The 16509-nt window shown below is 36.6% G+C and overlaps 1 protein-coding gene across 5 annotated transcripts in view; it reads left to right on the forward strand.

The window, feature by feature from the left end:
* The window catches only part of LOC150078261 (G protein-coupled receptor kinase 2-like), a 527814-nt gene that overhangs the window by 450007 nt on the left and 61298 nt on the right, over positions 1–16509 (forward strand). For 4 of the 5 annotated variants that reach the window (XM_090385326.1, XM_090385325.1, XM_090385327.1 and 1 more), the window contains one exon: positions 10574–10711. The exons of the other annotated variant lie outside the window; for it this stretch is intronic. In XM_090385326.1, the coding sequence (XP_090241452.1) occupies positions 10574–10711 (138 nt within the window). The remainder of the gene's footprint in view (positions 1–10573; positions 10712–16509) is intronic. 5 annotated transcript variants of the gene reach the window in all.

Consider the following 16509-nt stretch of genomic DNA (forward strand, 5'->3'; position numbering starts at 1 on the left):
ACAGGTGAAGAGAAAAGTGGTGGATGTTAGTTGGAGGCATCTGCTGGAAGAGGTAGAGGGGTAATCTGGGGGAGAAGGAGAGCTCATCTGTACCCCTTGGGATGGGAAGAAAGATAAAATCATAGGATCAGAGTGCCTATGTTTTTATTGAAGTGTAGTATTGGGGGTGATAGTAGAAGAGGTTGAAGGATCAAGGTGAAGAAAGAAGTAGGCATCTGCCAGAGAGTGGGGTAAGAGAGGGGAGAATATATGGTGAACCCTGGAAGAAGTGGGAGCCCATTCCTTCCCCAGAGAGGAAGAAAGTGAAAGTCATGGGATTAGAATGTCCCACAAGTTAGGTGTTTGGCCTCTGGTATGCCTATACCAGGCAGTCTACTGTTAGCATTTCATCCCACACTTGTTGTCCAAGTGTCAGCACTGTAATCCCATGTCTTTTAATGGCATCTGCATTACCCCTAGGTCTCAGCAGCTGAAGCATCCCAGGAAAGGAAAACATCCAGGCCTAGGCAGTGCAGTCTTGAGAGGTAGATCTCACACCCAGCAAGTTTCAGCACATGGTGATCCCATGCCATTCAGTTGGCATCAGCTCAGTCCAGCCCAACCCAGGAAAAGAAAACATCCTGGCTTGACTCTTGCACTCTCACACAGCCAAGTACTAATGCAAGTTCAAATATTACATTCTATATTACATACTAGAAATACTACATTATAATGCAAGTGCAAATACTACATTCACTATGTGAGTGCCAGCACTGGATTCTCATTAATAGAGGGGAGGGTATTAGACCAACTGGGGGTGTATCTTGGAGCAATGTTTACTGCTGCCACCTGTACACCTTTGTGTGTACAGGTGGCAGCAGTAATGCTACCCCCTAAGTGAAGCCTGGCCCAGAGAACAAAAGCATCCAGGCTAGACAATGATATTGTGTACAGTTTCATTTTCTATATTGTCTCTTTTTTTCATTTATGCTGAACCTCTACGAAATTTTCAAATTTCTAGTATCATTTAAGAATCTCCTTTCTCTCATCAAACATTGTGTTTTCCATCATTTCTGTGGGTTTCAGCCAATCTTCCGGGGGAGGAATTTAATTCACAAATTATGGATTATTATAGATAGTGCACACACATAATTTTTACTCACTCAATAGATATTTAAATTTGGTTCATATTTTTTTGCGTACTGCTGATTTGTAAGTAAGGAGTACTGTCAAACCAGTATTATCTATAAAACTCCTGTTGTGACAGAGTCAGCTGACATTTGCTGAAGTGATTTCTTGCATATTTTGATTAACCCTGCAGTGGTAGTGCACTTAGAAGTAACAAAAATGGTAGTGCATGATCTGACAGGTCTAAACTTTCTTTTAATTTTTGGAAAAAGTTTTTTAAGTTTATTGAATTCTGCTTGTGGAGTATACCAATATTTTTTCCTTTATTAATAGACTGCAATACTTATTGTAGGCATTTTTTTTAGTTTTTAATAAAAAAAATTAAATATATAAAAATGCAGGTGTTTTTAACACCTTTTATTTAAAAAAAAAGATTAATTCTACTGAAAATTAAGAAAAAATGCTACAGGCATAAAAGATGAAACTGCTAGCCTCTTCCATTTTCTAGTTTAAAAAACTGTTTAACTGTTACACACATGAAATTTCAAACCTACATGCACATATTTCTGCTTATTACATATAAGAATAGTTTTTAAAAAATTTAAATTTATATTAGGTAATATTATTTACTTCCATTTTCAAAATTTATTTCAAATATCTCATGCTGTGCATTTGCATGCAAAATGTGAATATTGGTAACTCTCTTTCTTATGTGATCATCCAAAAATAATACATCTTTATCAATGATAATAAAAGAGAGAAGAAAACATGGTATCTAACTTACTAGAGAGAAATATCCAGCTGTATGAATAGAAATCACTGAAACAAATGCAATGAAATACTTTTGAAACATCCTGAAACAAGAATAGTTATAAAAAAAAAAAAAAGTTTATAAAAATCTGGAGAGTAAATCATGTTTCATATTATTTTGCATAAATAGTAATATATCACCTCAAGACTAATAAGTATTTCTCAAGAGATGAAAGTAACAGAAACCGCTAGCAACAAACATGCAAGAAATATTTTGTAGTAGTATAGGTGTTGATTCCTATGATATTGTGAATTAACTTTTAACAAACATGGTAGTTTGTTACAAGTAGTAGTAGTAGTGGTGCTAGGCCCAGTCAATTCTTCTCAGGCTTATAACCTTGGGAAAATGATAAAAAATTTAAAAACAATATCAAGTAAAATGTCTATATTTAGGAAAATAGAGAAAAATCACACATTTTTATCTTTAACCAACAGTTAATGCAGGCTCATTATTTTCAAGTTAGAGCTCACAAGTACAGTGCTATCACTGCAGGGTCACTCATAATTCTTAAGAGTGACATACATCATGTTGTTTGATTGATACTGCTTCAGTAAGAGAAAAAAAACTCCTTATTCAGTGAGTTTTTACTTTTTGTTCATTATAGTAGTGAGTTTTCTACACTTTAGGCAAGACTAAATAAGTAACACAGTTTAGTATTGTTTGAATAAAATGGTAGTGGTTTATCACTGTAAAAGATTAAATTGTTAGAAATTAAGGTTAATTTATAGAAATGTTACAATTAGACATTTGGTTACCTCAGTACCTAAACTTAACACATTTCATATTATTAACAAACACAGTGTTGTTAATAATATGAAATCTTACTAAATCTCACCTTCAATCCTGATAAAGTAAGATGAGAACACCAAAAATTTATAACGAGTGGTATAAGTGTTTTCTCATAAACAGAGGAAGCATTCTTATATCGCTGTTACGAATTAACACTGTTGTTTAGTGTTTCAAGATTTACTAAACCTTGCCTTCAGGCCTGATAAAGCAGGACAAGAACACCAAAAACTGGGAGGGAGGAACAGTGTGCAAAAATGTAAACTTACAGTTTAATACTGAGAAAAAATATTTTCAGTTTAGTATAGAAAACTATATTAAAAATTGTTTGTAGTGTGCAATTGTCTGTTTACTGTCCATGCACAGTTGAACTCTCAATTGTATAGGGTAGCTTTCCTATTTCTGACTTTGAATATGGAATGATTGTGTGTGTGTGGGGTGGTGGTGGGGGGGGGGGAAAGACATGCAGATGCTAGCAGTCAATGTGGTTAGGTGCTCCTATTCTGTGGTGTCAAGGGTCTGTTGGGGCTAACCCATCTCTTGTGGAATAGCCACATGTAGTCATTGCTGTGTCTTGTAACAGACACCTAGCTAACCACCTAGTACAATGTAAGAATAGCAAGACCAATATCCATATGGACCATGGGCTGGACAGCTTGTGTAGGCTATGGCAGTTGATGAGCATCACCGGTACAATGCTCACTATGAGACAGAATAAATTGAGCATTGCATGGGCACATCAGCACCAACACTAGACCACCAACGTGTGGAAATCTCTCACCTGGTCTATGAATCACATTTCCAACTGTTGTGCTCCCTTGGCTCCCAACTTGCCCGATCTCAGCCCAATTGAGCATGTTTGTGACCTACTGGAAAAGGACATTTAATGCTTCAACCATCCACCTGACAATGTGTGGGCATATACAATGCATGGATAGCACTACTACAGGACACCCTGAAACACCTTTTAAATTCCATGCTGAGATGTGTGTATGGGCTGTATTATGGACAAAAGTTGGCCCCATGAGGTATTAAGTAGGTGTTGCTAATGAAAAGCCAACTTAATGTATTGTTCAGTCATATGTAAATCTAGAAATGACTACATGTGGTTATTTCCAAAACCATTAGTGATAATAATTTTTTTTTTCCTTAACAATATGATGTAGTTTGTTTTTCTTCCTATTAATGCTAATCATGATACATGATAATCTGGTGAGCTAAGAATAATATTGAGGCAAACACTCTGGGCAAAATTGGATCAAACTGCAAGCATCCAGCTCTTTTTAACTGCAGTTATGCTAAATTCATGCCTGTGAAGCAACCCTTGCATCAAACTTGCACACATACTGACGTCATACATACTCTGTATTGCTGAAACTAAGGATCCTTATATGTGATTCTGAAGTGTCAACACAAAAAAATGTTCCATTAAGCTTGGAATATTTCATTATAGTAACATATGAAACTCATACTTGAAAAGATGTAAATTAAGGTAAGCAAGCATAATGAGATTCGTGGAACTTATTCTGTATAAACCAGGTAAGTTTACATTCTTTAATAAAGGGTGCTATTAGTTCTTCAAAAAATAAAAAAATAAATAAAAAACCTTGTCTGTAAATAAAAATACCATACAAACTTACAGAAGACTAGTATTCTGTAACTTTGTATGTATGTATGTATCTATGTAATATAATAATAATAGTAATTTATATATACAGTAATTCCCTTTTAATGCAATTTCACGTGCTAGGTGTTTTTGTTATTGTATGATTCTTCTGTTAGGGAACATTTTCACTTTAATGCAGAATGCATTAGTATCATATGGTTTTTGCACGACCCGTGAAACATTTCATAGGAGCAGTTATTTAGTGATTACAGTTATATTTATCATTTACTCTAATTTATATTATAAATTACTATACTTTTTATTTATATTTTAATATTTATAATTTTATTAATGACACAAGCACTCAATTTACCAAGTCTGGAGTTCGTTGGCAGTTTTTTGCCGATGATTTAAAATTTATAAAAATATTTGTTCTATAGCTGACTGCCAGTCACTGCAGTTACGTCTGAAGAATATTGTAGTTTGGTTATGGAATAATTTCATGAATATCAACAAAAAAGTACTTATTGTCATCTTTATTTGTAAGTATTTGCATGCTTTATTTAATTTTTTTTTTTTTTTTAATTTATTCTGTTATAATAGATTCATATAACGATTTGAGAATTTATCTCTCTCTCTGATATGCATTCTGCTATCCTTACTAATGCTGTTATACCTAAGGCAAATGCCAGTTTTAAAATGCCAGTTTTGTTAGGCATTTTTCTACCATGTTCCCTTTCTAATAAAATACTTTTAATATTATTTAAGCATTTAGGTTTGTCAGTGCGTAATTCTGAAACATAGCATTTTTAAAAATATATCATTATAAAATTTTGGTTTGACATACCCTTACCTTTATAATTATTATTTATGTTCACCTAATTCAATCTAACTTGATGCTGTACTTTTCAGGAATACATCTATTGTGTTAAGCAGGGATTTACTGTATATATGTGTAAGATTATGGATGAAGAAGAACTAGTTATGTGAATGTAAATCAAAAATACTTGTAAATAAAACGAGGGATTGTCATGTATTTTGCAATCGCTGATTGAATATATTTTTAGTTTACTTATCACGTTCTTCATTATTCATAATTTTGTGCATTAAGCTTAGATAGGACAAATGTGCTGTGACGCTTTCTTACATACCACAGATTTTCTCTAATTATCATGGTAATATTTGTTCTCTGTGTATGAGGGGTATTTGAAATGTGGCCTGCCTTATAAAGCATGAAGCAACTTTTATTCAGCAGTCATTGTAGGGGGCACACACTTGATGCAACATTTTCATCTTTTATAGATCTGTTATCTAAAATTTATTGTCTTGATCCTCTAACTATGCTTATATCAATGACTGATATCTTTATTTAGCCCAAAGTGTTGTCCTTTCAAATGTTTTTACGTTCAAGAAACAGCTAGTAATCCAAAGGGGCCATACCAGGTGAATAGGATGAAAAAGTTGCAAGTTACAGTTAAATTTGAAGGTGTCTGCAATTCTGCCCAGACACGATAGGAGAAGGATATGGTGAGAGCCTTGTCAATCAGTTCGGCCCTGGAGAGATTGTGCAGGGCTCATGGGGTAGAATTTTTCTCAGTGTGGTCTGTGCTTGTGAACAGGAGAGGCTGTTTCTACAGGGATAGGATACACTTAAATAAAAAGTATGCAAGAAAATTTGCTGATGCTATTGAGGCAGTGTTAGGTGGGTTGGAAAACTGTTAGTTTCAGACAGAAATGGGGTAGTGTGGGGAGGGCATATTCTCCCCCCACCAAGGAGAAGGGGAGTAAAGGTCATGGGTAAAACCCATGAGGTCACCATATGGACACCAACATCCCATGTTAAGATGGAAGATGTCAAGCATTCTAGATACAGGGAAAACTAACATTCTGGTCACAGAGATGCATGGCCAACAGGGGAGTGAAACTCCTGGCTATGGGTTGCAGAGAGTACAAAAAAAGTGTGTAAAGTTCTTTTTGATAGATGCAGGGTTCAACCCATTGACTGCTGTAGCATCTGTAAGTTTGGCAAAGCCTAGCCAGTCATATGAATGTAGCGTGGTAAGTGTCACTTTGGTGCAGTGTTCATGTTGGGGTGTTGTGTGACCAGTGTCTGGCATCTTAGCAGGCAGGGGGCATCCAACACCTGGTCTGATGCTCTCTGCCTCCTGTCCTTGCCATGCGGAGGCATGCCAGGTGCTACCCTATACTCAAACTAGCCTCCCTCTGGAGCAGAAGCTATGGGGAGGGCCAAAAAAAGAAGCAGAACAGAGTGAGGAGATAGCTGAACAAGTACTGGGTTTGGATGGGGTGAGAACACAGATAGGAACCTGGAGTAGTAAGTAGAGGGCTTTCCCGGAAAACATAAGCAAGAAGAATGAAATAACGTATTTTAGAGACAGTGGGAGATGGCACCTCGACCCAGGCACAGCCAGGGTCAGCAGGTTGTATTTCTACCTCCAACTGGAGGTCAGCATATGATCCTGCCAGGAGGAAGGCCCCCCTGGCCAGCATGATTTGATCAGGATTGTGGTCGTGTCCAGTGGAGTTTGTCATTATCAGGAAAGTCTTAGTAACGAAGGTTTCATCTTGCAGAAAGGACAGACAGGGTAGGAAGGGAGGAGGGGTTATGCTGTTAGTTAAGAAACATAAAATCTAAGGCAATGCATCCAGTTGACATGAGTGGCCAGTGCAATGTTGAGTCAGTTTGATGTGACATAAGCACTGGGAAAGCAAAAATCAGAGTAGGAGTATGTTAGAGGCCCAATGACTCTAATAAGTACAATGAACAACTGCACAGAGAAATAAAGTGGGCCAGTAAATCAAAATGTCATAAAATGGGGGATTTTAACTTTCCAGATATTGACTGGAACTTGTGGAATGGTCAGACACACTAGCAAGACTTGTAGATTTATTGGATGACTGTTTTCTACAGCAGCATATTAGAGAGGCAACAACAGGAACCAATACTATTGATCTGGTTATCAGCAGTGATTATTCATGCAGTGAAGAATCTGCAGATAAGGGAACCACTAGGTGTCTGTGATCAAAGTGTACTGATGTGGGATTTACTCAAAGATGGAACTACCATCAGGGGTAAAGGGAAGAGTTTTTGCTTTCATAAGGATGACTATAGTGGTCTCAGACGGTTTTTAAATTCTATACAATGGTTGTTGTTATTTGATTTTTAGGAGCATTAGCAACTAAGGCCATATTGCTCCGGGATATGCGGTGGTCATTCCCTGACCTTTCCGCATCCTTCGTATTTGGTGGTGACGGGCTCGAACTCCGGTCTAATCAAGAAGCGTGTGTTACGCACCACTCCTTCCCACCTGGCTACAGAGGCGCCTCTCTATACAATGGGACCAACTGATGATTTTACCAACAGCAAATTCCAAATGAGAAGCATTCAAGGAATTAATCTTGGACACTATTAGGAATTTTATACCAACTAAGAAATACTGTTCAAGGTTAGGCTAAATGGATGTCAAATGAACTAATAAGACTCATGGCAGAGGGAAAAAAAAAAAAAAAAAATTTATGGAAAGCATATAAATTATCAGGTAGATATAAGCTAGTTTGTAATCAAGTCACAAAGGAGATTAGGCAAGAAGAGGCAGATTATGAGAACATGAGAAATCTTTGGCAAAGGACTTAAAGAAAAACAGCTAAGACTTATGTACTAAACTCTAGAATGAAAGGAATGAATTAGATTGGTCCATGAGTATTTTGTATCTACATTCACACATATGGGATTCTGTAGGGAAGTGGAGGCCAGAAGTTTATCAAAACCTTAGCCATATTTATGAGAGCATCCTTGGATTCAGTGGAGGTCCCCATGGACTAGAGATATGTAAATGTATCCCCAATTCACAAAGGGGGGATCAAAGGGTTACAAGTAATTACAGACCTGTTAGTTTAACTTCTGTTCCGGGAAAAATAATGGAGTCTGTTAAAGAAGCAATACCGGATCATCTAGACAAGATTGCAGTTATAGTTCAGACATAGTATGGGTTTGTTAAGGGGAATCTTGTCTGACCAGTTTGATTAGATACTACGATGGGGGTCACAAAGGAACCGGATGCAAAAAAATAATTTTGATGTGATATACTTGGATTTCAGGAAAGCATTTGATACTGTTGCACTTGAATGACTGTTGTTCAAATTGGAGTAGTGTCACAAATTGGCCAAGGGTGATAAACTTGTTTTAATCCTCAGAAAATTTTGGAAGAATTGTCTTTGCACACTCCACCTTTTGCCTGCATTCAGATCTTTTGGTGAAATTTAGCTGAAACATTTTCTTGGGCTTAATTCTTTGTGAATAATATGTTGAACTCATTCACAGATATTTTTAATATCTTTGCTATGTATTATAACCCAGTCTGACAACCTTTCAAAATCAGGTCATGAATAGCATCAGTTTCTTTGGTTGGCATAGTCATGGGTTATCCAAACCATGATTCATCTTTGGTGACCCCTTTTGAATTCAGCAACCGAGTTCCCAATGGAATCATCATGTACTTATTTTTGTAGACATGTGGATTTGCTTCCTATAAAGTTCTCTTGGTGGTGGTGGGGGGGGGGGGGGGGGGTGGAAGTATTTCATTACTGCATGGCTCCCTTCTTTTGTGAATTATTGGTTTTGCTAAATGTAACTTTCATTTAAACATAAAAAATACTATTACATGCATATAAATTATCATTGTAATTAATGTTATCATGTTTATTTTATTTTAAAATAACGAAATATATGGCAGGTCATATACTTTTCACATACCCCTTATATATATTTTGGTTTTAACACACACACACACACAGTGGTGATCCCAAGATTTTCTGAAGGGGGAAGCTAAAGCAATTTGGGGAATAGTTGAGCTTTAATCATTATGTAGCATTAAAACAAATCCACATTAATTTTATCATGGGAGGCTATAGCACCCTTAACACCTTTCTGGGATAACCACTTGCACAGACACCCACACACATATATTGATACCCTGAGTGGGCCACTTTATTAAATACACTTATCTAATAGCAAGTGGGATCCTCTTTAGTCCTCAGTATGGCCTGATTTGCCCTATCATGGACTTAGTGAAGTGTTGAAAGTATGCCATGAGGATTCTGATCCATGTTGGCCAAATTGCTTCCCATAATTGTTACAAATTGGATGGTTGTGGATATCTGCTGCTCTGAAGGTATTGTTTTGCCTCATCCCACAAGTGTTTAACTGGATTAAGATCTGGTAACTTTGGCCACTACAGTGGGATGAATCTGCTCTCATGTTCCTGAAACCAGTACCGTACGGTTTTGGTTTTGTGATATGGCTCATTATCCTGCTGGAAGAACCCATCCATACACTGCAGTTATGAAGGGATATGCCAGGTCGGAGTCAATTTTTGGATAACCTGTGGTATCCAAATATTGCTCCTCCATAGGGCCCAGTGTGCACCACAAAACTACTCTGCAGCCATTACACTGCTAGTCTGTTGAAACTTGGCCGAATGGGGCCATGTTTATGCCTTATTTTGGTCTTCCTGTCAGTGTGAAAAACTGGGACAGAGGTTCTTCAGAAGAGGCAATGTTTTTCCTATCCTCCATTGTTCACTGCCAGTGTTCTTGGAGCCTCTATAACCATAGCTTCTTGTTTTTTTGTTGATAGGAGTGCACACAGGTAATCGGCTGCAATATCCAATCCTTCACAAGGAACGGTGAGTTGAGCAATTTGAAATGCTTCTTTGGTTACCACTGTTGTACTGGGTTGTCATTTGATTGATCATACCCTTTTCGTTATCCTGCACAAGTCTTGTCAGCCTCTGCTGATTTCTTGCATCAATGAGTCGTTTTCGATCATAGGATTGCCATTGGCTAGATATTATTTGGTTATTGGACCAATCTTGATTCATCCAAGACAGTTATGTGTGAAAACCTCATCAGAGTTGCAGTTTCTGAGATAGCCATAATGGTACAACTGGTGCTATCTACCATGCATGTTCAAAGTCACTTAGAAATCTTTCCTCTTGCCCATTCTTGCACAAACTTAGTATTATCTGCTTATATACTTATCTACTCACCTCTTTTTCAAACATTTGATGCTGTTACTGAAAGGGTGCCCCATTTCATGAAAAAAGAATGGGCATACCTAATAAAGTGGCCCTTCACTGTGTATTTAGATCACAAGTATGAAATTATGATGTTCAAATCTTTTTACAATAATTCATTTCTGAATACAAATTAATTTGTTATGCTCACTGATTTTCATTTTATAGCCACATGCAGTTTATGCAAAAGATGTGTTGGATATTGAGCAGTTTTCTACCGTAAAAGGTGTGAATTTAGATGCCAGTGATGACACTTTCTATAGCAAGTTTAATATGGGAAGCATCTCAATACCTTGGCAAAATGAGGTATAATTTTAATTATGTTTGATTAATATTATTTATCTATTTTTTTTTTTCAGAATATTGGTAAATTTTCACTGTAGATTTATAACTATTATTGTAAGATGATACAAACTTTCCTCATCATTAAGTTCACAAACAAAATTACATTGGCTTTAAGTCTTCAAATATGAAATCCATTAAGAAAAACTTGTACCACCTTATAAAATATTTAGTTTCATTTTTGAAACTGAGTGGTTCAAACTTGAACAGATTGTACGAGGTGTGGCAATAAAGTTCCCCGACTGCTGCTGTTGCAGTCAAGTTCAATGAGTTTAAAAATAAATGGAAGCGATATGTTGTAGTTTACTTCCTTCAACAGATGATGGGTACAGAGATTGTCCAGTAGGCTGACATGTTACAAGTAACACTAGTTTCATTAGTAGTGTTAATGTTTCGTATCACGATTTTGCAATGAAGTAACAAATGAATATCAAATTTTGATTTAAACTCAGAAAACCTTCAACAGAAACATAAAATGCTAAAAACTGAGAAAACCTTTAACAGAAACATATAAAATGCTAAAAACTGAGAAAACATTCGACAGAAACATATAAAATGCTAAAAACTGTTTATGATGATGAAATTTCAAGTTTTACCAGTGTGTTTGAATGGTATAAGTGGTTTAAATATGTGGGCATCTGTAAGAAGTGGGCATTCATAAACTTCTCAAAATGAGGACAGAGTTGCAAAAGTTTGGGAAATTCTGGCAAGAGAACATTGTTTCACCCTGAGAATGATGGCTGATGAGTTGGATATGAATAAGGAGACGCTTATATGAATAACTTTTGCACGAAGATTTAGGGAAAGGAAGGTCTGTGCAAAATTTCTGATACACAGCCTCATGGATGAGCAGAAGCAATGAAAAGTGTCATCATTCAAAGGCTTCATCCATATTTGTCAAGAAAATCCTAATTGCCTTGACTGTACTGTCACTGGAGATGGCTGTTTGGGTGTTTAAGTATGACCCAATCGAATTTTTGTTTTTAGGATTGTAAAATTTAAAACAGTAAAAAAAAAAAAAAAAAATCAATAATGACAAACAAGGCATGAACAAATTGCACAAGTGAGATACGGAGTGACAAGTTTATGAAGCTTAAAAAAATAGGAATGAAGAGAAGATTCTGCAATTTTATTATTATTTTTTTTATATGACTGAAGATTTCAGTGAAGGGAACACACACTTCACCATAATAATGTAAAAACCCACGGAATTCCAGCTATCGGTATTATTGCAAATGCAATAAGATAGAGTTTACTACCCATTTATAATGAATTGCACTAACAAAAAAGCTCAATAAACCGAAAACTGTAAATTGTTTTATTGTATTTTGGTAGTGATCTTTAGAAATGTTCTTTAATAAAATGTGAGCTCGCATGAGATGATAATAGTGTTTCCGCCTTAACCCTGTGAAGTTATACTATAATTTTTAGTGTTTTCCACCAACCATGGAATAAAACGAAAGACGAAAAACCCAAATTTTTAAAATATTTAATATTTACAATAAATGATTTACAAACAAAATATTACTGATAGTAATTTTAAAATAAAATAAAACAACTGTGATATACAGGATAATAATAAAATGCCGAATTTAAAATGCAATAAAATATACTGGGTTAAAAGCGCTAAAATACTAACTGAAGCTTTCAAAGGCTTCTGCCTTCTTTCTCAACAGTGTAATTTCTGTTCTGCGGTGCATCATTAAATACCAGCAGGTTCACGGTGCATCTCACGTGAACGTGTACTGTTCCCGTCAGAACCGGAAGTGGCTCGGGAGCGTTTCAGGCAAAAACGTTCATCCCCTCCAAGGATTACCGCCTCAAAGAGGGGATGAATGCGTGTGCCCCTATCTCTATTTATATTTTTCTCAGTAGAACTACTTCGCAAGCTCTCGAGCCACTTGCGGTCCCAAAATCTATGCGCCCGATCAGTGATGACCGCTTCATCTGGGGAGATTTGATGTTGCTTCTCCCAGAAATGTTCAGCTACGGCGGATTTGCCATAGTCTGCATTTCTTATCGCATTTGTATGCTCCCCCAGACGATCTTTGAGACGCCGTTTTGTTTCTCCCACATAACACTCCCCACATTCCGGGCATTTAATACTGTATACGACCCCACTTATATTTTCATTTAAGACAGGGTCCTTCACCTGTGACACGATTGTGTGCAGCTTCCTGCCTGGGAGCTGCACACAACGTGTCTGGTAATTCCTTAATACGCGAGCTAAACGCTCGGATAAACCCGGATAGTAGGGAATGTATGCGGTGGCTATTGGCGTGAAGGACTCACTTCTACTCTGCCCTCCACTAATGTATTTCTCTATGATCCTCCGGGGGTAGCCACACTTCAAAAGATCCGCCGTAACACGTTCATACTTCATGTTTCTATCCTCTGAGGTACTACAATGGGATTTTGCCCTATCCACTAATGCTCTTACTACACTGTTCCTGTGATAATTAGTCTGCGCTGAGTTGTAGTGTGAATATTGGCCCCTGCACATAGATTTTCTAAATACTTTTGTTTTCAAATGCTGGCCTTCTCTACAAATCAGCACATCCAGGAACGGCAAAACCCCTCCTTCCTCTACCTCAGAGGTGAATTGTATGAACGGGGAGAAGCTATTAAGAAAATTCAACGTATCATCCTCACTCCCTTCCCGAATAACTGAAAACGTATCATCAACATACCTTTTCCACGGACGCATAGGGAGAACTGTAGTGTTAAATAGTCTGGACTCGAGCTCCTCCATCGCTAAATTAGCTATGATGGCACTGATGGGGGAGCCCATAGCTGCACCGTTAACCTGCTTGTACATGGTGTTATTAAACACCATGGTAGTACTCGAAAGACATAACTCTATTCCTTTATATTGATTTTGGGACCGCAAGTGGCTCAAGAGCTTGCGAATTAGTTCTACTGAGAAAAATATAAATAGAGATAGGGGCACACGCATTCATCCCCTCTTTGAGGCGGTAATCCTTGGAGGGGATGAACGTTTTTGCCTGAAACGCTCCCGAGCCACTTCCGGTTCTGACGGGAACAGTACACGTTCACGTGAGATGCACCGTGAACCTGCTGGTATTTAATGATGCACCGCAGAACAGAAATTACACTGTTGAGAAAGAAGGCAGAAGCCTTTGAAAGCTTCAGTTAGTATTTTAGCGCTTTTAACCCAGTATATTTTATTGCATTTTAAATTCGGCATTTTATTATTATCCTGTATATCACAGTTGTTTTATTTTATTTTAAAATTACTATCAGTAATATTTTGTTTGTAAATCATTTATTGTAAATATTAAATATTTTAAAAATTTGGGTTTTTCGTCTTTCGTTTTATTCCATGGTTGGTGGAAAACACTAAAAATTATAGTATGAGTATACCCAACCCCAGAGGCCTATTTGAAGACCTGTGAAGTTCTTTATAGAAAATTTCATTTTGACCATTATCATGGTGCTGACTGAGAGAATAAGGGCAGAAAAACACTGTTATCACCTCACGGAAGCTCACATGCCAAACGTCAAATGTATGGAAGCTGTATTTCCCAATTAAGTTTATTGGTCAGAGATACACCATTGTCATTGGCTGTATTCACAAGATAACGTTTTCAGGATCTCATATTTTTCTGTTCAAACAGAAATTTCGTGAGGCAAGATAGCATGAGCAGAGGAAATGCTAATAGAAAAAGTGAGATTGTACGAGGTGCTATAAAATATTAATATTAAAACGAGATCAGCATATATGGTAAGAAGCTTGGTAGGAAATAGCAAGAGATTTCAAAATGACACGTAAATTTATTTTTATTAATTAAGCTATATACACTTATTCCATTTAAGCAACAGAACCTTCAGTGCGCCACCCAGGAAATTTGCCTATCTACGCAAAAGTCTTAATCTTTTGTTTTATTACAATTTTATTTGTGTGATTTATCATCACTGCAATAGTTATTAGGCCAAAATTATTCTAAACATTTCTGTTGATTAAATAGTTCATTATATCGGTCTTTAGCCTGTGGTCACACAGAGATAAGCAAATATCCCGTGTGACCACAGTTACTGCCCCTTCCTCGTGGAGGAAGACCTCTACTCGTACGGCGGTTAAAAATTTTTAATCATGATAAAATTGTAGTCTCACACTGAGTCTCTCTCCAAGCACAGCACTATCTCTAATCATAATCTGTTCTTCTTTGATTTAAGGCCATTGCCTTTTCATACTCGGGACAAGTATGGTCTACAGCATTATGTTCTGCGGTCTGTTTTCTATGTTTGCAATTTATACAGCAAGGTGGCTTTTCCTTGTTCACACAATCTTTATAGGAATGTCCTTCGGTGGAACAATGTCCGCAGAACGCTTTCATTTTACAGGACTTTGCAATATGGCCAAAAGTCATGCATCTGTAACACTGGGTTACCGTGACAATGTCACGGACCCGACAGGCAGACCAATTGACGAACACTTTTCCTTTTCTGATCAACTGTTTATGGACAGGACCTGCTATCTGCACTATCCAGTTATTCAAATTCTTGCTCTTTCCTTTGTTCACAGATATCACGTTGAAACTTTCTTGGAATACTTCTTGGTTTACTCCATAATCTTTTAAGTTCTTAATCCATAATTGTTCTTTCAATTCATCTTTATTCACATCTAGTTCCACATCATAAATCAAAACTTTAGGATTTCGCTTCGGTACCTTTTCTACACACAATTTTAGTTCTTTAAACTTTGGACAATCAGCGAGCATATCTATATCTTTTTCTGACTCTACTTCAAGGACGATCTTATTATCCAGAACAGTTCTTAGATTTTGGACTTTAACATTCTGTAGTTCAGGTCTCACATTTCTAATTAGATCTTTTTTAATATCTTCACTACATTTATGTTTACTGTTCTTGGTAGTAATAATTGCTACCCTGGGTTTTGCAGCACACTTTTCTTTTACCACCGTAGCATATTCCTTTTTATTTTGTTCTTGAGTATCTTTCTTTTCAACCCTACTCACTTGTAGGTCTATCTCCAACTTTACTATGACCATTTCTAAATCATCCCATATTTCCATAATCTTGGTTGCTACATTGCCCGTTACTCGATGTTCTCTTTGTAATAGGAGAAAATATTAATATTAAAACGAGATCAGCATATATGGTAAGAAGCTTGGTAGGAAATAGCAAGAGATTTCAAAATGACACGTAAATTTATTTTTATTAATTAAGCTATATACACTTATGGAAATTTTTGCCAGCCGGTGCAAATGTATTTTGCATCCCATAGGAAATAAATGGAGGACCCAACTGGGATGGCAAAAATTTATAGCCAACGTAACTCCATAAGCCAAGTGCCTTAAAAAAAAAGAAGTACATATAACATTTGTTGTGTTTACAGCATAATTCATCAGTTTTAAATGAAATGCTGAATATGCTCCATACAATGCTTCTGTCCCTGCACACCTATACGATCATAGATGCCCAATTGCAGTACACTTTTGTAATTTTTCCTGTGTGTGAGATAAAAATATTTCATAAATAATTCTATTTACATGTGCATCAAACATGGTTTGAGAACGAGGGTAGCCTGTGCGGATGTAGATTTTTGCCGCTTCTGGAACAGAGAAGTTTTTTCTGATTTATTTTCTGTTTTATTAGCTTAAATTGGCATATTAACTTATTTACTAGGGTAGCTTTATATTCCTATTTACAATACTTAGTTTAAAGTAACTTAGATAGAGATTTTGTAGGTATTACTTAGTATCGGAAAGGGTATCAAA

This window comes from Mastigoproctus giganteus, chromosome 11 (assembly GCF_048544385.1).
Source record: "Mastigoproctus giganteus isolate SK-2022 chromosome 11, ASM4854438v1, whole genome shotgun sequence".
Classification (NCBI taxonomy): domain Eukaryota; kingdom Metazoa; phylum Arthropoda; class Arachnida; order Uropygi; family Thelyphonidae; genus Mastigoproctus; species Mastigoproctus giganteus.